Source organism: Xiphophorus maculatus, chromosome 3, assembly GCF_002775205.1.
Source record: "Xiphophorus maculatus strain JP 163 A chromosome 3, X_maculatus-5.0-male, whole genome shotgun sequence".
In the NCBI taxonomy this organism is placed as follows: domain Eukaryota; kingdom Metazoa; phylum Chordata; class Actinopteri; order Cyprinodontiformes; family Poeciliidae; genus Xiphophorus; species Xiphophorus maculatus.
Genome location: NC_036445.1, coordinates 22,495,533 through 22,520,770, shown reverse-complemented (window position 1 = coordinate 22,520,770; position 25,238 = coordinate 22,495,533). Strand labels below are relative to the sequence as shown.

Below are 25,238 nucleotides of genomic sequence, written 5' to 3'. Positions count from 1 at the left end.
TTACTGTAAATTAATAAAGTATGCTAATGTGTGCTATAGTCAGAGCTAATGATGATCTAACAAAGTGTTGCTGAATATTGTGCTCAGTAATTAAACCTGAGCACCAAAGGCAGGGCAAAGGCCAATTGAACATTTGATTTCTTTTTGACAGATGAGAAACAGAGTTCATATGCATTATGTATCAAGACAATTATAGACACCCTCTTGTCTTCAGTCAGAGGCCTTGTCTAATTTGCTGTAATACAGACTGCTGCAGGAGCTCCTTCCTTCCCACAGTTTGCATCATCAACTACAACTCTTTGAAGAACCTTGAATTAATGAGTTGCATTTAGTTTCCTTTTTAGATCAATAAAGTATTTTTTAAAATCAAATTGAATTTATAGACTGCACTGTGCTGTGTATATTATTATCAAAACCTGATTCAAGTTGGATACATGGAATTTATCGATTCCTTTAAAAGAACAACTACACATTTCACTGTTCAGGATAGTCTGAATGCTAATATTCTGTTCTGGCCAGAATAAGGAGCAATTAGCAGTTATATGGAAAAGCTTCAACCTTCATGTCTAGTTTTGCGCAAATAATTGAATGTTGAACACAGAGATATTCAGCTAACAAAACCAAATGATTTCCATTATGTCAAGTTTCACCTGCTTGTTTATTAACTAAAAGGCAGAACTTTCAGTTGTGTTTTGAGAGCCGACATCAATTTATTTATTTTTTTAAAAAAAATTCTTTAAGGGTTGCAGTGGGAGGAAGTTGAAATCATTTAGTATTTGTGTCAGGCTTCTGCGTTTGACTTTTGGTTTATTTTTCCTTCTGCACCAAAGAAAAACCCCAGCTCTTCAGAGACGGGAGTTATTGATGATGGAGCTGTCTGCATTTTACTGGGAGCAGATTTGTAGGACTAATGTGAACTCCTGAAAACAGCCACCTTTTCTGGCTTCTAGCTGATAAGTTGGAGCTCTGAAAACACAAACTACATGAAAAGGCTGATCAGTTTATGTACAATATGTGATGAAAGTCGCAAAATTATTTTTCATATCTTATTTTTTTCGTTTCTTCCAAGATTACAGTGATTCCAACATACTTTATTTTTATGTCCTACTTTCAAAGCTTTACTGCTGCCCTTCCATCTGAATTGAATCAGTGCTGTAGCTGGAACATTAAGACCTTAACCTGCAGATTTGTTTCTTCATGCGCTCCCAGGAGATCACTCGCGCCAACAAAGGCTGGGCCCTGGACCGCATGGTGCTGTGCAACGAGGTAACCAAGTGGATGAAGGATGACATCACCCAGCCACCAGCAGAGGGAGTGTACGTTTACGGCCTCTACCTGGAGGGGGCCGGCTGGGACCGGCGCGGCTGCAAACTTGTCGACTCCAAGCCCAAAGTCCTCTTTGAGATGATGCCTGTGATCAGGATGTACGCCGAGAATAACGGTGAGGTTTCCAATTAAATGGCACTACAAAGAGGTGGGTCAGGCTGCAGGGGGCGGGGGAGAAGAATTGATGCATAAGCCTTAATCCTGCCTACCATAAGAGCATCTTGAATTCTCCTCATGATGTTCATCCCACACAGTGACTGGATACATGCAGCATTTAAATGTCAAGCAGACTTAATATTGTTTATGATGTTGGGGGATACATTTCCAGTAGTTTGTGCCACAGTATTTGCTCAAGATAAGGCCAGGGTGCAGCAACATCTTACAGCCACTGAAAGATGAATAACGCTGATCATTCAGTGGTAAACCTTTTGCTCCTGGTTTTTACACTGACATCAGCTACCTTATCATTGTTACAACAATCAAGCTGACTGTATGCAGTGCAGGAGGGGCTGTAAACCCATCGTTACAATGACATGAAATGTTGCCGGTAAGCTTACAAACTGAGGAGAAAATGAAGTCATTATTTTGGGAACATTTTACCCATTTTCCAAATGACATAAAATCAGTCTCAACATGATTGTCTTATAGCACTGGCATCATGATGTTGTGTATTTTGTGATGTTGCTGAACATAACTATAAAGTTCAATGTACAATATCTTAGTGGTATTTGATTTGACTTGGATCTGAAATTTGACTTTAACAACTAATACAGCTGAATAGATAAATATTCTTTCATCTAAACATTTAAGAGAGACAGCCAAGGGCCCCATGGTAATTTCCTGTAACCAAGGCTACGGTTACAGGAGCCTGTAACTTTAGGATTGCTGTTTTGTTGGAAGGTGAATCTCCACTCCAGTTTCCAATCTGCAGCTTTTTAAGGTTCTTTTAATGATTTAATATTATTTCAACCCCACAGCATGACTCCGTCATGCTCATGTTGCACCATGGGCATGACGGTATGCTGAGCTTTATGCTGTATACAGTGGTTGTTTTTCTTCAGCGTTTCGCATGTAGGTCAAGTTCTATTTTGGGCTCTGCTGGCCAGAGAACCTTTCCTCCAGCTGTTTTGCTTTGTTTCCTACATGGCTTAAGGGGAAGTGCAAAGGACTTCTCATGGCTTTCTTTAAGCCCTCTTCTTTTCAGTCTTTCAAAAAAGGCCAGATTTGGGGAATGCCCATTTAACAGTAACAGTCTTCCACCTGGGATGTGGATGTCTGAATTACCATGGGGCCCTTGGCTGTCTCTCTGATTAATGCTGTTTTTAACCGCTCTGTTAGTTTAGTGGATGCCCAAGACTCCACATATTTTTTCTTGACCTGTCTTGTGTACTTCTGTCTTTGTAAAATTATTTGTTCACTAATGTTCTCTAAGAAAACTCTTAAAAGGTCTTCACAGAAAAAAAGAAAGAACTCAAAACCATGGATCTTTGTTTCTTTCCTGTTCACAATTATACCCCGTTTTGCCCTAATCCTTTACCGAAGATCTTGATGAAACAATTTTCCTTGTTAATTTAGGTTTTAGAAATTGCACACAGGATTACATAACACAGAATGTCCGAAAATGTTTTTGTAAATTTTCTCGCCAGTATATAAAAAAATAACTCGACAGTTTGTGTGCCAAGAAGCATCGAGATTAAAACAATACTTTATATCAACATTCATAAAGGTGTTTTACCTAAAAATGTTAAGCCGTTTTGAAGCTTTTCCAGTTTGCTGAACTACTTAGCTTCGTCAGTCTGTAGCTGCTTAAGAAAGAGTTGATGAGGGACACTCAAGGCAACCTCTAGCTTTTTTTTACGTTATGACAAATAAGTAATGAAGCACAAACTTGCAGTCCAAAAAAGCAGTAAACAAACTGCTGCTGAAAAAGGAAATAACTATGTTGTCCTAATTTGAGTTATCTTGTTGGTTAGTTTCATAAAAAACAGATGTGGTGTCAAACACAGCTGGATGTCTTTGGTGCAACACATCAGTTTCTGAAACTTCCACTTAAAATATCTTTAATTAAGAGAGAACGTTTTACCAGCTGCTGCTCCCTTTCCAGAAAACTATTGAATTGCCTTTTTTTTTCTGCTCTGTGTTGCAGGTGTGAAGGATTCACGCCTCTATTCCTGTCCAATTTACAAGAAACCGGTAAGGACAGACATAAATTACATCGCAGCTGTGGACCTGAAAACTTCCTTGCATCCAGAACACTGGATCCTCAGGGGCGTGGCTCTGCTCTGTGACGTTAAATGATTTATTTACGTAAACACGCAACATATCAACTTCATAAAACCAGTCACCTATAGAAACAAGACCCCGTGTCTCAATAGGATTAACCATAAATAATGAAGTGTAAAGTTTTTAGGCATGCAGTAGAAAAATGTTCTTCTAAAGTCCCTTTTAAGTTTGATTTTCCATTTAGAGATACATCATGTTGTTGGGAATTTTGTAGTAAGATGCCTTTAATATTAAAGATTTAGAAAAAATACATCAGGTCCTGATAGTTGTCCTATTTTAAATGACTCGAAATTGTTTAGTGCAGTAAGTATGTAGAGTTTGGATGTCACTTTCAAATAAAGCCATGAGTGCATTAAATGTGGCACAAACGTTTACCTGCATTCAGCGTTTTCATGAAGTGAAAGGACTCGGTGTCGGCTACAGCTGTGGTGTTTGAGGATCAGATGTGAACATGAGGTGATAAATAGTGTGATTTTAAGATGTCGTTAGCTGGGGATATGACGTCTGTACTGGTTATACAACTTATTACATAATTTCTGTTTATGTCAATAGAAGGGGGAAATGTCACCTTCAATGTGCCTACTTTTACTGTCTCTATTTCAGATCGTATTGACGTTGTGAAACGAGCTCTAGATTAAAAAAAAAAGCTTTACAGAAAGATTTAGTTTCGACCCTGATGAGTTTAGACTCATCGTGTCAAGTGTTAACTGCATTCAAAAGGTAGACCAGGAAGTTTTTATGTTGATGTCACCGTCTGGTGCAGCCTGCTTCGAGTGAACAAGATGCATCAGTGCTGGATGCTGGGATTATTTACGCTATTCTGCCATTACATGTAAGTGCAGTACAATCCTGTCAAGGATCTAAGAAGGCTACAAGAATTTAAGAGCTTAGATGAACTAAATTACATAGAAACTTTATTGAGGTTTTTACAAAAAATAACAATGGCATCATCCAAAAACGAACAAAAAAAAAACTTTTTTTAAGAATATTTTGTATCTTTTCTTACAAAGCAACCATACACACTAAACCTATCCTGTACATAAATCAGGCTTTAACTACTCAAAACTAAAATATTTACACTGAAATAATTAGATTTTTTCTGAAATTCTTTGAGTTTGTTTGGCTCAGGTCTATGCAATAGAGGCCAGGAGCATAAAAGTGTATTAAAACAGAAAAGCACTGTTAACTTCCACATCTCCTGTTTGGTTTCAAAAGGTACATTCTGCCCATTCTTCCCCATTATTCACTTCAAAAACTAGTATGCGCCGATCAACGTCTTGGCCACATTAACTTGAATGTTTAACAGTGGCAGCAAAATATAAATTTTTTTGGCAGATTTATATGGTCAGTGTTACAAAAATTCTGCATGCTTTAGTTCTCAGTTTGAATTGTAATCTACATTCAGCTGGATGGGGAAACATGTACAACTGTTAAGCATATTCTCAACAACTGCCTGGAAGTAACAGAAAATGTACAATTTCTGTGTTTCTCACAAACTGTTATGCATCTGGCCTCAAACTCCCCTGCTTTCAGCAGGAGTTGACAAATACACTTCGGATAATGCAGACGAGATGATTGGAGTGCAGACTATTTCAAAATATTCTGGACAGTCTTTAGGATACATCCAAGACTTTGTGGTTTTAACAGATTTCTGAAGTATCCATTGTAAACCACGTTGCCGCCTTCTGTTTAAAGACAAGCCTCATCCTTGAAGTGGACTTCTGCTGTTTTTTTAAGCTTGATTTGTAGTATTTCAAAATACTTCTATGAGGAGCACAAACTTACATTCATAACACCAGCGACAAGTCGGTGTTTGTGGTGCCATCGGTCCTTTAGAAATTCTGCTGATACATTTTCTGTGAAAGTGCTTTGGAGTTTTCCAAGCATGTTATTCTGCAACCCCGAGTGTCCCGTTCCCTGAAAAGTGAGACTTGCTGTGGTGCAGCTGGCATCAATGCAGGGGTTGCAACAAGCATCGCATAGCTACGCAATCACTGATTCGGAACGTCTGGAACTTTTCTTTTTCATTAAGTCTGAATACGTTTCAGCTGTGACATTCAAATTGCATTATAATCGTAGTGTTTCCCCACATAATTGCTGTCCAACAAACATGTACTGTTACGGAAAGGACTAAATGAATACTAGATCTGTGGCATAGTTATTTTGCGAAGTGATGGTAAAATCTGTTTTTCCTTCTTGTCAGTCAGATTTCTTCCTGAGTCGCACTTGTTTTTAATTACCAAAGCTCTTCGAAGACAGTTCCTCAGTCACCGATCAAAGACTTTTGGTTGTACCTCCGCCGTAAGATTCAGTCTTACGGCATAATATTCCCTTGGGACAGTGAGCGCGTCATCTCTGTGTGCACAAAGAAGGTTTTGAGCTCTCCTTTGCCTTTGACATTGATGATCCCTCTGCAAGAGCACATGTAGCCCAGATTATGAAGGACGCGACTTGTCTCGTCCGTCACCTAGAGGGAGAACCACATGAGTCAAGGCTGTTTTGCTCATTTTACATGACTGGATTACATTCCTCCGGAAGCATCAGGGTCTACCTCTTTTAGAGTTTTGTGAAAAGTACATTTGCATGGCACTTCTTCTGTTGCACTTTAAAGACCAGATTGGGATTATTTATTGTACAAATATGTACAGTATATACTAGGGGTTGAACCAATTAGTCGACTAGTCGACTCTAGGACGTCTCGCGAGTTTTTACATTTCATGTCGACTAGTCGCAGTCATGTGATTGCCGGTGGTGACAGCCTGTGCTGATCTGACGGCACAGTATACGTCACAAGACAGAAGAAAAATAAGTTAATACATTAGTTTAAATGATATGTAATATACACATATCTGCATATTGTGCTTAAGTAAACAATACTGGTTTCATATTTACATTTGTTATTAGAGGGAAGGGAGAAGAGATCACAGTGTATTTCACAACATATCCATAAAACTACATGTCTACACAGCAAACTGTGCAAAAAGAGAGCAATGAAATTTCCATGTTTTTTTTTTTAAAAACAGCAGCTTATGGCACAATAAAGACCACGATTCATAAGATTCATAAACAAAAATGAGAAATATTTTCTGCGGGTTTTGAAATGAGGTAACATTGTTAAAATGAAAGAGGGGAAGCTTACCTGGAAAATTCACAGCACTTTTTTTTTATTATCTCTTATCTGTAAATATCAGCAGCTATTTACCAGAAGAAAATCAGGAGGACTGCATTTGTGCTGCACTGCACAACAGATGGCTATATTGAATGTGTGCAAGCTGGGAAGTATAATGCAGCTCTCCGAAGACTAGATGGTGGCAGCAGCAACATGCCGTGTGATGGAAAAACATTCCACCTTATCGGTGCCTAGACAAGATGCCAGTATAAGATTTTAAGGTGTTGGGGGATGTTGAGATGATAAGATGTCCGTTCTGCTATAAACCACACATGTGGAGGGACAAAGTTTCATCTTCAACATGTCAGTCTTCTTTTTTTAAATGTACAAACTTTGTTAAATGTAAATTTACTTTCAAAATTCTAACATTGGTTTTGATCCTATTTTGGAGTGCATTTTATTGCTATTTTGATTTACAGTGTTTCTGTACCATCTGCAAATTTGGTTTACTCTTTTTTCAGGTCTAGATTAATATGGAAAAATAGATCTGATCCCTAAAAATAGACAGTCTGTAAAACTATGGAATTTTAACATGGAATGTGAAGGAATCCTGTATGTAGGTGCATCTTATTACTATTAACTGTTTTTTACAACCTTATTTTCTAGAGAAACAAATGTTTAGTTTTTTTACTCCATAGCATTTTTTTTTTGACATGCTGTACATATCGTTCTACCTATGTACCTAATTTGTATGTAAAACTAAGGAATTGAAGGCAAGTTGTGATCACTTTTAAATGTGATATTTCAGACTAACATGGTACGAAAGTTAAAGATAAACAAAAGAAGCCAGTTCATGTCACTCACCTGTATTTTCCCCAGGACTCCAGTGCTTTCCATTCTGCTGGCTACATTTACTGTGTTTCCCCAGATATCATACTGTGGTTTCTGAGCTCCAATGACTCCAGCAATCACCGGACCGTGGTTAATGCCTGATTGAGAACGAGGCAAAATCAGCTCCTAAGATACATCTTCATTTATCATATTTCTCAAGAATAACAAAAATATGTATTGTTAGCTTGTATTTTTGTCACATATGCTTTATTTCTTTGTAATTTCCTGTCCAGAAAACATAAATTTGGTCTGTTTTACTCTGGATCTCATCATCTTGTTTAAGTAGTATTATAGGTCTACTGAGAGTAGTTTGAAAAAAAGAAAACCCTCTGCTGTGATAAGAAACAAAGCTTTTCACAAGATTTTTTCACAACATGGAAGCTAAGCACAGCAGAGCCCTTAATCCCCAACACTATTAGACCCTCAGCTCGAGCTTTTCATGCAAATTAAAGACTGTACCCAGATTTGTGGGAAACAGACAGCGTACACATGTAAAAAGGCATCCAACCATTGGCTTTGAAAACGTCCAGAGTAGCAAGACAAGTATTCTTTCCTCATGGGGGTTGTTAGGTCCAGTCTGGAAGCAGCAGGGATATACAGTCATCCAGTCACACACTTGCACACTGCTGAGTTAATGGAGCATCTCATGCTGAGACCTGCAAAGCCGTGTTGGAAGTAGCAAACTAAGTCTTACTGCTCGCAGGGAGCTTGGACGTGCCTCTCTTCCCGACCAAGACCATGACTTTTTCAGAACAGTGGTGTTCAGTGTATGATCACTGCAGAGACATTAGCTATTTCGGCAGGATAGGAAGGGGGTAAAAATACTTTTCCTTGACATTTACCATTTGGTGCATTGGAGTGTACACAATAGCAAGTTTAAGTTTAAACAGATTCTTTTGAACACATCTTAGGTTCAGCAGAAAAGACAGTACTTGTAAAGCTCCCCTAACCTTTCTATATCAATCTCTATCTGGAATCAGTGTTATGTGATATTCTACTGGTCATGTCTGAAAGAAATGATTAAATTGCACTGAGGTTACTATGACTTTTAGGAACAGCAGTGGGACAGAAAAAACAAATACTGGTGCAACTTAAGGAAGAACATCAAAAAGTTACTTAACCCTTACATCGACAGTGTTCTTACATCGACACTCAGGAGGACCGCAGTTGATGTCATGGTTACACAGTGTGAAGGTGGAGTGGGGTGTCCCGTTATATTGTCAGTTCCCCAAACCACATAAAAAAAAACTTGTAAAAGCACACATGGGGTCAGTGCGACCTCACTGAACCACGCACAGGGTAAAAAGCTCATGAGGTCCAAATGCCTCCCCGTCTCTTAAGACTGAGGGAGGGTTAAGTACCTAAAGTCAAACCGTAATATATTTCAAGCATTTATTCCAGTTTGTCAAAATATTACCCAAGAGCAATAGAAATCCTCAAGACGTTGGGATCTTGATTTTCATTTAGTGAGATAGAAAATTTGTTTTCACCCAAAAAAGACTCGACTGCCCCCCATACCACTTCTATGGTAAGACAATAGAAGTGTCTCACCATTCTTGGTAAAACACTTCTATTGTTGTTTCTTGCTCACAAGAGGCTCAGCAAGAGGAAAGCGACAGCTGTAATACATTGGATTAATCGATCTGAGGTGGTTCTTGAAACATTGATTACAGGTGCAGTCCATACCTTGTGACTTTAAAGTTCTTATTTTTAGACATTGCTGAACAATCTCAGTCCTCTCAGGGTTTTTATTCCTGTCGCTTGTGCACCTTTTTCAACCAGATTTTTCCCCCCCAATTAACTTTCCACTGTTATGGTTACACACAGTACACTGACGAGTCAGTTTCTTCAATAATTGCTCCTCCTGTCTTACCCTCCTTGTGGAGAGTGTGGATGACCGTCAGCTGGACAACTGCTGGACCAGCAGTCTTCCTGTAGACCATACCATTTCTGTGTTTGGAGATAAATCTTTTAATACTGGTCTTAAGTAATATTAAAACTTTTGGAGAAACTAAGCTTTTTTTCTGTTTTTTTCCCTGTATAGTTTATTGTCATCAAATTATAATAAATGAAACACTTGAAACATATCCCCCCGTGTGTATCTTTTGAGATACGTTTTGAACTGAGCTACAGAAATAAACAAACTTTTAATGTTATTTTAATTTATTGATATTTACCTCCATTTAGCCTACTTCACACAGTCTTTATTTTATTCTTTGCGATACTCACCAACTCTGAGTTTAAAGTCATTGAATGAGTGTCTGTTGATGACATCCAACTTCCCCACCAAGGCAAATGCAAACTCCACCATAGTTCCTAAGTGCATATACTGTCTGTCATCCTCCTGCAAGAAAACGCCACTTACACTATGCTTTCTACTGTAGAGCAACATGTTTAATGGCAGTCACGTAAACAGCATAATAAGTAAAAAGAAGTTGTCTACCTGGGTAGTGTACTCTGTCACAGACGATGTATTCAGTCCAGTAGCTGCCATATAAGTGCTGCCGATGGTCTTTATCTTCTCGACCCCACTAAATTTAGGCTTGGAAAGGAGCTGCACGAAAAAAGAAATTATAAAATATTAACAAATAAAAGAAAAAACATTTGTTCAAATCATATGATCACACCCACACCCATGAGGCATACATTATGGAAATTCTAACCGATGCTAATTTACCTCATCAAAGTCAGCAATGATTTCATTGAGAAGCCTGAGACACTCTAATCCCTCCTTGTTGACATCAGATTCAGTGTAGAATTCTTTAAAGTCTGGGATAGAGGCAAACATGACGCACACCACGTCATAGGACTGGTGGTACAGATCCTGCAGGATAACGGATGAGTTGCACAAGTTGTCAGTTTCTCTGTGTTTTGTCTGTCGGGTAAAAAGATTTTTCAAGCAAATGCACAAGTTTTTAAGAAACATTGTGGGGGAAAAAAGAGCAGACTTAATCTTAGGATGGGTTGCATAGAAGTGGTGAACAGTTTGCATGTTTGTCATGATACAAATATATTGTACAAATAGGAAAGGAAATGCCAACCTCATTTTTCCAGTTGCGAGCCAAAAAGTGTTCTGCGACGTGTGCAGGCAGGACGTTCTCAAGCAAAACCCGGTTGAGATTCTCCATCGTTTCTATTTCCTCACATTCTCTCTTAAACTTGTTCTTCCAGAGAAAGTCCAACCTACAGTAATATTCATTCTGTTACAAGAGGACACAGAGGTGAAGAGACTGGAGGTACAGCTGTAAAGCTTGCTTCCAGGAAGCACAGAAAAAACAAAAATCTGACATAAATATGGACAGCAACACTGAAGACAAACAAGCACAAACAAATCAGTTTCAGTTCTGCCATTAGAAAAACAATCGCAGTGGAAGCAGTAATCAATGGAGATTTGTTTGAATGACCTGTTAGCTCTTCAAAAAGTATTTTTAATGATGTGAGGCTGAGTGCAAAGAATCCAATAAAGGACACACTCAGTGTGTGATATTTTCTGGTCGGAATAATGTATAGTCAAGTCTTCCGCACTTGAAACATTTACAGTTAAATATGATGCAACAACAAGGGGCACATGTTTGTAATCACAGATTGAATGTTTAATTGAAAATAATAGTTTTTATAATTAAAACAGAGGAATGAGCTAAGTTCAAAACTTAATAACTGATGGTCTCTGATGGATATGGTCTCTATCCAAACTATCTAGAATATCTGATTTATTTCAATTAGTACACATTTCAGTCTATACAGGTGCAAAGCCTGCACTAATCCAAAAAGACAAAAAACGTAGTATTGACTCCAAATGGTATGAATACAAATGCTAGCCATGCTTTGAGAAAAAAAAATCCATCTATCATGTCTTTTACTCTTCGCAATTACATACTATTTTGTGGTAATTTTTTACATTATCCCACATTATTTTGGTTTAAAAAAACAACAAAAAAAAAACTTTGTAACATGACACATTGTGAAAAGAAAAATCAGGTGGTTACTTTTGTGTAGCTCTCTGAAACCTGGTGACATATCTTCGAATGAAACTAAAGCCTCCAGAATCCACCGGAATGCTAATGTTCTAATGTTTTACCTAGTATTAATACATCAAACAATAAGGATACTCAGAAAGCATCCTTAGTCCCATCTCTGGTTTGAAATTCAGGAATCATGAATCTAGTACAGTTGATGGATCCTGGGTACGGCAGACTCTGTGACGGAGTAATTAGGCAAAAATAAGTTGTTGTGCATTGTGATGAATGATTTTCAGATTTAATTTTATGACTTGTTTGTCTGATGTTCTGGAAGAAGCTGAACAATCATGACAAACTATCCCATAGATTGTAATTAGGCAAACAACTTAATTTGTGTGTCTTAAAAAGTAAAAGGAAAAGAACCAGGGGCCTCATTAACTTGGTGCGTGGGTAATTCTGAACATTTAAATAAAAATAATCTGACTAAGGAAAACAATGGAGTAATGCAGAAAGGGATTCAGGGAGGCAAAGCTATATTTGGAATAGGCAGCCTACGGAGCACAGAGCAGGAAGAATGGATTGAAAGAAAACGAGAAAAATGTTTTTAGACTGAAACAAGCTTAGTTGCATAAAGAAACAAGTACACACAGAAAAAAGGTGCAGGTGTATTTTTGGACATGTTTTGAAAGCTGTGCATCAGCTGAGCATCGGATCATTTAAATCAAATCAAAGTTTACCTGTCTAGCAAGAACTAGCAGTGTGATGAAGAAGATGAAGAGAGAGATAGAGCCCATGGTCTTCAGGTCCTTGAGAACTCCTGGTCTTTATGAGCAAAGAAAAACATTGTATTTGTTAGACCGTTTGCAGACAATGGCAAAGCTAATGAATGAAAACAGATTATTAAAGAGTGAGTGAAAAATTAAAAGAGAAAATTATGAGATTAAGCTAATTACAAGATCACAATCACCACTGACGCACTTCATAAATGGTTAGCAGACCGTTTTATTTTAAGCTGTCACTCAGTCTTGTCTGTCAATTCTGCTTTGCTGTGACAAGAGCTTGTTTACTATTGAGATTTTAGTGACAGCTTTCCGCTGCAATGGTGCACGGTCGCTCACCACAGCTATTTCTCAAAATCAAAACAACTCAAAACATGTGATGAAGTTGAAACAGAGCACTACCGCATCTTTATTAATGCAAACATATCTTGTATCATTTGGGAATTCCTGTTCCAATCTAACTCTCAGCGTCCCAGAAATCTTGAAAAACAGCATAGCCCAATCAGTTCACTCCTTTTTACAATATAAATGAAAAAATGTGAGCTGACTAGCAGTCGAAATCGCTAATCAGCTCATGACAAGGACACATTAACAAAGACAGTTGTTACTTTGGTGCATTTCAGCTAAAGGGAGGCCAAGGCTTTTATAATGTGTTTTTACGCCTGGCATGTTCAATTCTAAAACCGCTTATGTGTTTGAAAAACTGAAATATAAACCACTAAAACCATAACAACTCCTATCATGTTATGTAAGAACTTGCACCATAAATGAAAAAAGAACAACATACAGCATATATGGAGTTGCACATATATGCTGAAATTGCAATGCTGAAAAACTAAAGGAACATTAAACATGAAGGCTATTGAGAGGATGGCAAAGAAGATACATTCAACATCTACAGAAATGGGAGTTATTCAAATTTGGTTGAGTTAGGTCTTCATCAACTCCCTGGCTTTTTATGAATCATGGCATCTCTCAAGTCATATTTTCCAAAACGGGAGAATCTGTTCAAGTTTGCGCCACATTAATAAGGTAAGTCAACTGATCAATATATACATGCAAGATTAATTAATTTTATTTTTTTTTAATTCTTCAGCGGGATTTCCTAAGGGACAAAACGACAAATATTGCCATATCTCATGAAAATAATGTCAGCCACCTCAATATGAGAACTTCACATCCATCTTTATTCATTAGCACTCCCAGGTACTCCACTGGGCATTTTCTTTGTATTTTGATGGAATCAGGAAATTATCTACCTACTGGGTAAATGATCTATTGGGTAAATGAAGCTGCAGCACCACCCTTCTGTAAATCTGAAGCCATACCATATGCAGCGGCATCACCTGTTAAGCCAGGCTGCCACATGTATATAAAAAAAGAGAGACATCCTGTACATTCTGCACATATATTCCAACAGAACATAAATAAGTGCCACTCAAATCCTGCTGCATTAATTCAATAATAACACAACCGCATCTCAAGCTACACTATGCAGACACTCTGTCAGCACTGATGAAGATTTGCTGACATTAACATGCTGAATAATTGAAGCAGCTCTTTGAATAATTCAGGTAGTTTCACAACTTGGGGAAACCTCCTACACTTTAGACGGAGTAATTAACTTTCATTTGTAGAAATAAATTAAATGGTGGAATTATGGTTAAGGTAATGTACCATGACAATACACCAACTTTTACACCGTTCATCCAAAGTATAGGAAACAATATACTTTGTCATAACTAGTTTCATTCATAAGTAGTTCACTGTTCAGCTAGCCTTTAGAAGCAACCAATTTCCTGATGCACTCTGACACTTTAAAACGCATGAAATGAGTAAAATGGGAGTGTGATACATTCACCTATAATGAATGCCTGCAGTATGTCACTTGATCTTAATTCCCATTTAATCACTGCAGAGAGATGCCAACGTGTGCTTGATATCCAGCTGGCGTACATAAATTGAAATTTTCACCGAGACTCAGAAAGCTTCTTCCAGAGCTTTACATTTTGTAGATGTGTTTAAACCCACCAGTCTCCAACTCACAGTACAAAACACTTAGATCAAGACTCTCCGGATCAATAATTTGGTGAAATGTTTGGTTTGCTTTTAATGTGGTTTCGCCTGATATTTACCTCTAATTTTTATGTGGTTTTTATTGCTATTAGCAGAACATAATGAACCTTGTACTAGAGCCGTTTTCTTTCCATAATGAGGCTTATGTAATGAGGTGTGCAACAGACAGAAGTTTGTTGCTTTGCCTGCTAATGATTCCCTCACATACATTCCTTCCACCTACCTGTCAAGGCTTTCAGTCTTGTACAGGAATCTGCTATATTCATCCAGCAGAGAGGCATGTGTTTGTAGAATAATAATGTTGTAGATCACCACTGCGGTCAACATTATAATCATCTTCAGCACATAGTTTATCCTCAGAAACACCGAGCAAGAGATCAGGCCCAGGATGCAACTGTAAATTAAATACTGAACAGCACAGAGGGTTTTGATGGACAGAGATGGAGATTAATTCCAGCATAATGAAAATAATGAAAGCAAGAAATAGGGAAACAATGACAATTATTCTCATAAAAATTGATTTGTACACACTTACAGGGAGGTAATAATTGTTTTTGCCCGAGAAGTGTATGAGCTGCCCAGTAGGGTAAAGCAGAGTTTCATTAGAGGAGTTGTAAAGCAAAACTGGAGGTGATATGTCGTCTTCCAAAAAGAACTAGATGAAAATCAAACATTAAAACATATTATTGCTTCCTTGCAAAAGTTTTTAAAAAATAACAGACAATAAAACAGTTCATCTGTGTGCTTTTCTCGTCAGTATGTGTATAAGCAGAACAAGCCAGAATTAAGACTCGCAGGACGAAAATACAATCTTGTTAGAGGCCAATTGTGACAACCATTCAATGATGTTCATCAATGGGAACCTGCAGGATAAAACAAGGATCGCTGTCCCACTGAGCAAAGGGTAGATAATTTGGTTCATCCGCCCTGAGCGTCTGACCCGTGTCAGACGCAAAACACGATTATAATCTCTGGAATCGATTTGTGTGAAGGTCTAACCCAGGGTCTTTATCACACAGCCAGCCCTGCCTCACGCCTCAGGCTACTGCTTCCCCTTCATCTCAGCCTTTTATGTATTTGTCTCTAGTCTCCATAAAAATAAAACACAATCAGACACACCTATAAATTAATGAGCAATGAACAATAAACATGCTATATATTGTCTTCTTATCAGTGTTGGGAAATAAGGCCAATGTGGATAGGGGGAGTGAAAATATAGTACTCATGAATATAAATTTTTAAAGGGAAATGTAATTATTTTTTTAAAAGCTATAACAACAAAATCTGTTTATTTAAATCACGCATAAAACAGTAATTCCATTCCGCTCTAATATTATTTGAATCAAACAAAAAAAGAGCGATGTGTTTAAGACTGATGCTTCATAGGGTGTGAAATCTACAAGGTGTAACTTCTTTGTTAGAACAGTACCTGCACATAAAAGCTTACCATGTTGATGACTGCCATTATGAGTATTAGAGCAGTGGTTGTCATGGTGAGAGTGATGCGAGGCCAAGGCTTGTTGGCAATAATAACTGATGACCTCAGCAGCCACATCCAAGAAGTAGATGCACTTTTATTGCAGTGCTGTAGGCACACACAAATACAAGACGGGATCAAGGGTTGGCACGCTGCAGGACTTCACAGCCAAGAACAGAAGACCCCACATGCATCACAGGGATCAAAACACTTAAAGCACAGATCAAACACAACTTGTAGTTTTAAAAGTTACGGTAAATAGTGCAAGCTATACATGTGGATGAGAAAAACAACACACTATTATTTACTGGTTTAAGTGTGAAATATAATACAATTCTTTTCACTGAATCTGACGTAAATGCTTCAGCAGCACCAATCCAAGCATTTTAAGAGACCCATAGCTTCAGAGGGCTTTTCAAGTCATTCTACCCTGCATCCTTTTTCAAGAGAAGTGAAAACTGGCACAAAATTCGCATACGCGATTCCACTATGAAACAAAATTCAAAATCAGCAAATAGCTATTTGAATATCAACAGAATTCCCTCCTCTCTTTTTTTTTTTGTTTGTATGTGTGAATGCTTTTTGGGGAGAAATTTCAACACTTCTTACTGCTACAGCCACTTTATAGCTTTCGCTGAACAGCCATAAGGGTTTTATTGTCTCTATATAATGTTTATTGCTAAGCTTTTTACCCATGGAATGAAACCATGTGTTTCTATCTTTTACAATCAATTGATTTACTTTTTTAACAACACTGTGAACTGCAGCTTAGTGTGATTTATTGTGGAACAGTGAGAAACCTTTTTTTCATAAGTTTGAGTAGTTCAAGGATGTACATCACACGTAGCAGACTGGTAATAACTTAAAATGTAGACCAGGTAGATGGCTTTTTGATTTCAGTGCTAAATTACACAAAATGCATCAACTACACACCAAAGAGCCATAACATTAAAACCATGTTCCCAATAATGTGTTGGTCCCTATTTTGCTGCCAAAATAGCCCTAAAGTGTTGAGGCGTTAACCCATTAGATCAAATGTTTGCTGTGGTATCTGGTAAAAGGCCGTCAGCACAAGATCCCTTATGTCCTGTAAATCACAAGCTGGAGCCTCGATGGGCTGAACTGGTTTCTCCAGCTCAACTAAGTAAAGACAACAATGGTTGGCTACAGGCTCAGATAGTCCTGTGTTTAATTTCCAAAAGAAATAGTGAAACAAGATTGTTAGTCCTGCTACTGATGTCCAAAAACCATTTACACCTCAAAGAATGAGACGGCAGGCAACTGAACTGGATAATAAAGAATGATGACTGGAAACCATTAAAGAATAGTCACTTACTGGCACTAACATAAACCAGGGAGTAACACAGTTTTATTGACTATTTCAATTGTTATTAAAGATCAATGCCATTCGAGGATATAATTCTTCTTCTAACAAGCAGCGTTTTTTCCTCTTCAGCGCTTTGTAGGCATGTCAAAGCCTACATGTTTGTTCTAACTGAACACAGAAAAGTGACATCACTCACCAATAGGTGTCCAATGAAACATATGAAGATGATCAAGAAGAGGATGAGGAAGGCCATTCCAAATGATATTCCTAAAACAGCCGTTCTGAAAAAGAAAAATACAGAAATTAGCTCTGTAATGACATAGACTAATAAACGCTATATAACAAATTAAAGGTCACTCACTTTGGCAGAACCAAGATCTGCACGACAAAAATGCAGAAGAAGATCAAACAAGCGCAGGTGACGTAGTATTTAAAGGCAGGCAAGGTTGTTGCTCTGTACTAAAAAGGCAACAGAAAACAAAATTAAAAACTTATTGTGTCAACAATTGTTTATCTTTTTGACCAGCTTTTCAACTGTGTACTCAGATATCATTTTTGCAGTGACATTTTAGGCTAAATCCAGTCAAATGTAACAAAAAGGGACTATTTTTGATGCATTATGTAATTGATTTCACCCAGGCAGGGGCTGATCCCTGTTTACCTCTTTCTCCAAGGATCTGTTGTGAAAAAACAGTGATATTCTTTGAATGTCCTCAGACTTGAGCCACTGTCTAAGAAAAAAAGCCACACAAAATGCAGTTAGGCATAAAAAATAACTGGACAGAACAGAAAAGAGCCTAAAAGTAAAATTTCATATAACTGATCCTTAAAAGAATTACTGTATGTGCTATATTCCGAGTTCGTTCACACTTTCTGTTTCAAATTTTCATTTCTTTCATATTAAAATTTTAGTTGACATTTTTTTCCTGATCATATTCTGGACATTTGAAAACATAGCATTTGTCTTGAAAGTATGCAGAATCCATTATCTGTACAAGTACATCTAATACAATTTTAGTATTTTAGTAAAAAGTTCCATGTTTTTTGTCACTCATTTCAGAATCAGAGGCAAATCAAGCACAGCAACACCACTTTGACAGAGCAGTCAGGTGCCAAGTCTTTTCTTTGGCACTGCAGCGGTCTCTGTACACCTGCTCTGCCACTGAGCCACCTGGTGACGCAGGGCAGCCGCTAAGTCCTGCTGAAAAATAAAATCAGTATCTCTATAAAGGCTGTCTGGAGAAGGAAGCATTACATTCTCAAAGTTTCCTGGTAGATGACTGCATTGACTGTGAACTTTAGGGAAAACAGAGAATATCAGCAAGAGCGGATGACATGGCACCTCAACTGGCCAAGTGTCAAACTAAAGCTCAGATATGGGAAATCTAAAGTAGAGGATGTCACTTAAAAACAGTCCACATGACTAAAAAGCATACTTATGAAGACCTATCATATGATAAAAGCAAAGTCCATATTTTTCTAGAAGGTGTAGAAACCCTGGATATAACTCTGAAAAGAACGTTTTACGATTATAAAGTGTTCAATGAAAGTAGGGTTTTCAAAAACTCTTACTTTTGCGAATTTATTCCATCAAACGTCCTGATCATCCGTTCATTGAATTCCTCTTCAAACCGTTTCTTCTGAGATTTTGTCCTGTACAGGGAAACAGAAAGTTCCAGGAAGAAAATATATTTTAAGCCAACACAGTCTGTGGCAACGAGGCCTTAAATGGAAATGTAGTCAACGGGCAACTTGGCATAAATATTTATCTGATAAAAGGGTAGCTTATACCTTTCCGATCTCCTCTGGAAATGATACTGCCCCTTCGGCACGTCCTTAAAACAAAGCAAGAGAGGGACAGGATAGGTTGGCATCAGCAAATGTACCACCCATCACAATAGAATTAGTTTATAATAATAATAATAATAATAATAAAAATAAATACACACAGAGGTGCTAATCTTGCCATTCTCATTTGTCATGCTGTCTCTGTGGTGCAGGTTAGCAAAGGGCTTGGCTGCTCCCCACGACTCCAGGTACCGGGTCATCCTGACTGAGGCTCTCATTTTAGCTCCATCCAGTGTGTGTCTGGGCCGATAATAATGCTGCGGGCTCCAGCGCTCCACCTGGACATACATGGAAGTAATGGGATTTTAAAGCACTTTCTTGACTGCCTCGTATTACATTCATTCAGTGGAAGTCCTGTACCTTTGGGTTGATAACAAGATAAGTGATGACACCATGTTCCTTTAGGTAAGGGTCTCTCTCTTGTCCATCTCCATCCTCAACCTTATAAGCACCATTTAGGTGTTCCAGCGTCACTGATGTGATGTGAACGCGCCTAGCAATGAATTGATGAGTAATTTGTTGATGGTAATATTTAACAATAATAATAGGACTATTGCAACAGAGAGAATTTGACCTATTAGAACAATCAAACTGTAAAGCTATCAGTTTATGAAACCTTTACCACTGCAAGGTTTCATCTTTTACTCACCCTGGTACACCTCCTGCCTCCATATGATTGGCCAGTGTAACGTCATGTGACCAAACATCATACTGCCATTTTTGTAGTCCAATAACACCACACAGGACATTTCCCGAATGTACGCCCACACGCATGTTGATGTCGACACCTGTAGCATCTCGTACTTTTCTGTAATGCATCAGAAATTTGTATTTAATTAGATAAATCAGAATCTATGCCCAGTTTCGCTGTTCAAAAATATTTTCCTCATAAACTTATTTCTTTAACTTTAAAATGTGGAAAACACAACTCCCCACGCACATGTGCACACAAACGGAGAAATCTACATATAAGTAATAAAAAGCTAACTTATACATACTGACTAAAATGCAATGAAGTTTATATTTTGTTAAAAGTTTGCTAAAATTGACAGAACTTATCAATATAACTTATTGTGTCTATAAAAGTTAAAGTCTTACAGTTACTTTTGTTACTGAGTGTGTAGCAACATGAACTAAAACAAAAACAGAATTTAAAAAAAAAATACTCCTTTATAATACAGTTATTACAAACAACCATTTACATATCAGTTGCCGCACAAGTTCCCATCGCTGAGAAACAAAACTGCTACTGCCGGGCGTTTAAAACTCCGGCCATGTGGCAAGTATGTCTTGATACGAGCCTTTACAACCATCGTTAGCTGAAAAGGTCAGGACCTCGCAGACAAGGTACAGCCAAAATAGTGCCATCTATGAGAAAGATGAACAGGAAAAGGCAAAACATACCAATAACCCCTTATGCTAAGGGTAGTAGCACTATAACCTTGCTGAAACCTCAAAAACGAACACTTTGAAAGATACAAAGATAGACAAACAGTAAAAGAGAGAGAATAAACAAGGTGGTAAATATTACTGTTATATATCTGCCACTTACTTGATAGCTTCACACATGTCCAGGCCCATTTTCACACAGTTTTTAGCGTGGTTTGGCAAAGACTCCGGGAGGCCAGAGACACAGTAGTAACAGTCGCCAAGAATTTTGATTCGCATACATTCATTTTCCTGCATGTAGAAACACACAGAGAAGCTACTTAAAAGCGGGTCTGACTGAAAGACCTTCCAAGTGGCCTTTTAAATGTAATTTCACCAAATCACCTTTTAAAGACATTTCCGAACTTATCACATTTTCTTCACCGTTAAGTACAAGATAGGTGAAAATAAGATTTAATCATGTTAACCATAGCAAATTGAATCACCATGTGTAACTTTATATTAAATAATATCAAGGGTAATGGTATATTACAGGACATTTGGATATGTGAGAGGTTAATTGACATATAACTTGTTGGTTTGAATATGAGCGTTTTTATTTAGCCTGCAGCAAAGTTGCCAAATCAGCGACGGTTAAGACGAATAAAAATATTGACCAGGATTTAAGAAGGGCTTTTTACCTTTGCAATTTGATCAAATTTGCCAAACAGCTCATTCAGCATGTGCACCAGTTCTCCTGGTGAGCAGTCACTGGCCAGGCGTGTGAATCCAACAATATCTGCATAAAGGATGCTAAAACGGAAAAAGAAATAATTCATTTTAATTAATTTCTATTTCCCAGGAGGCAACATTGTTTTTCCCATAAGCTAATTCAGATCCCCATTTGGCCAAACACTGTCACAACAACTATTTAGTCTTCTACAGATTTCTTCTGTTTTTTTCCTTATTGAGACAATTACATGTTTCTGATCAAGCTAATGCCAATAATAGGCAAAAATAATCTAAGTAAATACAAAAAAACACAGCTGTTAAATATTTCATTTATTGAAAGAAAAACCTGTATTTAGTCACATTATCTTTGTATGATAAAACTTGCTTGATCATTTGAAAAATACTGTCAAAACAAAACAAACAAAAAAAAACACTTTTTCTGACAGCGCCATACAAATAGTAAGAACATCTACATGCCTGACGTTAGTGTGCCTCTGGACGTAGAGGTTGTGAAAGTTGTTTGTGTTCTCAATCTGGCCAAAGTTTGGTCCCTTCAGCCGCTGAATGATCTCAGCTTTCATTACACGAGCAATGTGAGCTGGCAGTAGAGACAAAAGAAGACGTTCCTGAAGAGAGTAACACAAAGAAATACACAGAGCGCACGAGTATTATTATAAAGTCAAAACAAAACCCAATGAAAACATGCTATTACGATTGGTGTGCCAAACACCTACTTCAGCATTACAAATGTCTTTACTGCCCTCTGTTTTGACTTAACTAACAAGAACTTCAGAAAACCCCAGCTTTTCACTAGCTCCTTTCAAAGACTCTTCTGGACATAGAAGGTTTTTAAAGCAAAGCTAAAACACATCAATGGGTCTAAAAGCTAATACAACCCTGACTGATACTAATCTTTCCTCTGCACTATTCATAAGGCTCTGGTGGTTGTACGAGTAGTGCCTGCTGGCAAACGTTGCACAGAGTTTCGGGGTTATGAGGAATTCACACAGTGCCGCCTGGAATTTTCAGACAAAATGTATGCACTTACGATACTGCAATGCACTTTGGTTAAAAGCCTCCTGCAAACGGAATATATTATGAGTGCAGCAAGCGCTTAAAAGACAAAAAAAAAAAAAAAAAACTGCCTCTACACAAATACTACCATCTGTCATAAACAAAGCTGCGGCCAGCACTCCAGGGCCACTGCAAAACGCTTCAGCTATGGCAGTCGTGCCCAAAGTCAGTCCTCGAGGGCTGGTGTCCCGCATATTTTAGTACTTTTCCTGGTTCAGCACAGCTAAATGGTGGGTTAACAACAGGCCTCTGCAGAACTTTGACATGCTGATTCTTTGCTAATCAAGGAGTATTAATTACCTGTTGTCTCTTTTCAAACTCCAGCTTAATAGGGGACTTGATGCAGTTGCAGGTGTCTTGGTAGGTCTGCTTCAGTGCCAACTCCATCAGATGCTTGTGGTACGCCCCAGCCATGTTCCCACAAACAAAAATAATAACATTGGCTAAAATCTGTGGAGACATACAGGCAGAAAGACAAAGCTAAATATCAATTTCACAAAACTATGCTCAATTCAAAAAGTCTCAAAAGTCTTACGTTACACAACTTTGGAAAACTGAAAGTTTTGGATTTGTTAAGGACAGACAAGGCTTACCATGACCACAAAGTTAAGACTAAAAACAGAGTCAAATAACTCAGATGCTCTTCTAGGGCGAGGGGATGAAGAAAGGAAATTGGGCCTGGGCATGTCCAGAATTATAATTGCTGGACACAAATAAGCTGGAGGCAGTGCTGGAGATCAGGCAAAACCAACAAAACCTAGATGTGGAGATTAACAATCCACAGTCTGACAGCTTCAGAGTTAGAGTTCTCTGCTGGGGAAAAACAAGAAAAAATAAATAAAAAAGGAAAAAGAAAACTACACCTCATTATCAAATAGGTGTACTATTTCTTGTACTCCAGTTACACGAAGTAGCACAATTGCATGGCTACATTGCACACAATAGATTGCAAATAAATCATATTTTCATCTCGGTTGACATTAAATAATGCTCTCATAAAACCAACTTAAAAACACCTGTATTAATCTCTTCCAGAAGAGAATTTGGATGGAAGGATTTGATATTTTATTATACCTTGTATTAGAATCAAACAAATAAAAGCAAAACAACAAGGCTGAAGAGAATGTGGTCACATTAATGTCAATCACATTAATGTCCTTTGGTCACATGATAAATTACCCAATGGTCACTGACAAGCTGTTAATCATGAACAAAAACAAAAAAGAAAACGAACAAATAAAAACAGCAAATGTTGGCATTTTATTTTACAGAAGCGAGACTCTGCTTTAGAGGGACGAAGTGCAACTTCTCAATTCCTGAAGATAGTTACTGTCGTTAGAGAAAGTGATTAGGATGCCTCTCTTTGAAGGCCTGCTGGCAGAATGTGAGGTGTCTCAATATGTGGAATAAAGAATGAACAATTTAAGAAATAAAATCCAAAACATGTGAAATCAGATTACTTGATCTTTAATCAGAAAAAAATTAATTACAGTATGTAACACCAATAATTGAAACATGTTCAGTTGCCACAAGATCACAGCAGAAGATGTGCATCTTGGAAAGAGTTTAAATATAAAATTTTAGTATATTATTATGAATAATGATGGAGGTTTAGTCATACTATTATGTTTTATGTCATTGTAATGCAAGTTGTGCAATAGATGTATCATTGTTAGCACTGGTAAAGTGCCGTAGGAAGCTGGTGAAATCTCAATTTTGACAAGATTGGCCATTTAACATTGTACATCCTGGGTTATATAGTAAATGGAAGAGTACTTAAATTTACTGTGGGGAAAAATGGGCTATTAGCAGTGGCAGACTATCATATCCTCATATCTTCTGTTGGTTGACATTAGGAAAAAGGGATCAGTGTAATAGTTTTTCAACCTTAATGGCTCCTGGTCAGTAGAGAATCGGGCTGGATCACGAAAAGCAGCTGCCCATAATACACAGACAGGATTCTTACTGTACTTAATTAATTTATTCCCTAAAACCTCAACATTTAGGGATCAATCAATCCATCCATCCACTGCTAGATAGAGTTAATCTTTCAGCAGTACAATAACCGCATTAAAAGGTTAGCCTTAGGAAAAATCTGTAGGTCCAGAACATCTCTGGCTTAAATTATGTTGTACCTTTCTGTCTCTGTATAGCAATATTTGAACGAACTGTAAAGAAAGTCATACATTTTCCAATATGCAAATATGGATGACATTTAAATATGTATAGTATGTACTGCTTGTTAACAGATACTACAAATAATTACAGTCCTTTTGAAATGCTCTGAAAAAAGACAAGTCTGCGGATAAACAACATTTATATCCATACTTCAACAATGTTTGTTCCAGAATTTTCCCCCTCTCACTCTATAGTTTACTATTATAACAAACTTCAAACATATTTCATCAAATTATGCTTCCATATTTTAGGCAACTTGCTTCTGAAGCACAGCATATGAGAGGAGAACCAGCTCCAGCTGGGCATGCAACCCAGGCTTCTACAATCAGAACTTTGCACACACCACTCTGAAATGGGATTAACATACAACAAAACGCACAGAAAGATTTTAAAATTCTCAGATTTGAAATAAAATTACTTAACACATTCATGCAAAGCACATGAGGGAGTTAGTGCATTACGTCGCTCACAGATCACTGTGTTCTGCATTCACTTTAAAGACCTGACACTCATTAAAGCAATATTTTTATATGGAAATCATTGCAAGTAAAACATAAAATATTTAATAGCCTTTACCACTAAAGTGTCTGTCAGATACAGTTTAAACAGTAAACGTTGTAATGAATTATTGATAGTTTTGCCACTCAGTGATTAACACAATATGCAAATGAAACATTTTTTGTCCAACAACAGAGGTTATGACGCTAAAAGAAAAATTTAATGAACTTCAGCAGCAACCATACTAGAAATATTAGGAAGTATTTTACACCACTTTGTTTTAATAAGTTTGAGTAAAATCCTGATTTTGTTA

At 37.5% G+C, this 25,238-nt stretch overlaps 2 protein-coding genes across 3 annotated transcripts in view; one reads left to right on the top strand and one right to left on the bottom strand.

Moving 5' to 3' along the window:
- The window catches only part of dnah5 (dynein axonemal heavy chain 5), a 93,726-nt gene extending 89,745 nt beyond the window's left edge, over positions 1-3,981 (top strand). The window contains exons 87-88 of the mRNA XM_023331275.1: positions 1,210-1,441; positions 3,473-3,981. Of these exons, the coding sequence (XP_023187043.1) occupies positions 1,210-1,441; positions 3,473-3,624 (384 nt within the window). The 3' untranslated portion in view covers positions 3,625-3,981. The remainder of the gene's footprint in view (positions 1-1,209; positions 1,442-3,472) is intronic.
- A 451-nt stretch (positions 3,982-4,432) lies between these two features.
- Positions 4,433-25,238, bottom strand: part of LOC102225654 (adenylate cyclase type 2-like) — a 33,355-nt gene continuing 12,549 nt past the window's right edge. Inside the window, exons 4-25 of one of the 2 annotated variants that reach the window (XM_023331175.1) lie at positions 22,550-22,699; positions 21,653-21,801; positions 21,145-21,256; positions 20,628-20,755; positions 19,725-19,883; positions 19,436-19,568; positions 19,177-19,353; positions 19,019-19,062; positions 18,800-18,880; positions 17,889-17,958; positions 17,589-17,686; positions 17,424-17,508; positions 15,871-16,008; positions 14,959-15,078; positions 14,647-14,831; positions 12,306-12,390; positions 10,651-10,809; positions 10,287-10,484; positions 10,053-10,163; positions 9,839-9,953; positions 7,583-7,707; positions 4,433-6,076 (exon numbers count right to left, since the gene is read on the bottom strand). In XM_023331175.1, coding sequence (XP_023186943.1) covers positions 5,924-6,076; positions 7,583-7,707; positions 9,839-9,953; positions 10,053-10,163; positions 10,287-10,484; positions 10,651-10,809; positions 12,306-12,390; positions 14,647-14,831; positions 14,959-15,078; positions 15,871-16,008; positions 17,424-17,508; positions 17,589-17,686; positions 17,889-17,958; positions 18,800-18,880; positions 19,019-19,062; positions 19,177-19,353; positions 19,436-19,568; positions 19,725-19,883; positions 20,628-20,755; positions 21,145-21,256; positions 21,653-21,801; positions 22,550-22,699 — 2,775 coding nt within the window. In that variant the 3' untranslated portion in view covers positions 4,433-5,923. The remainder of the gene's footprint in view (positions 6,077-7,582; positions 7,708-9,838; positions 9,954-10,052; positions 10,164-10,286; positions 10,485-10,650; positions 10,810-12,305; positions 12,391-14,646; positions 14,832-14,958; positions 15,079-15,870; positions 16,009-17,423; positions 17,509-17,588; positions 17,687-17,888; positions 17,959-18,799; positions 18,881-19,018; positions 19,063-19,176; positions 19,354-19,435; positions 19,569-19,724; positions 19,884-20,627; positions 20,756-21,144; positions 21,257-21,652; positions 21,802-22,549; positions 22,700-25,238) is intronic. The other variant, XM_014473290.2, reaches the window with a different exon arrangement.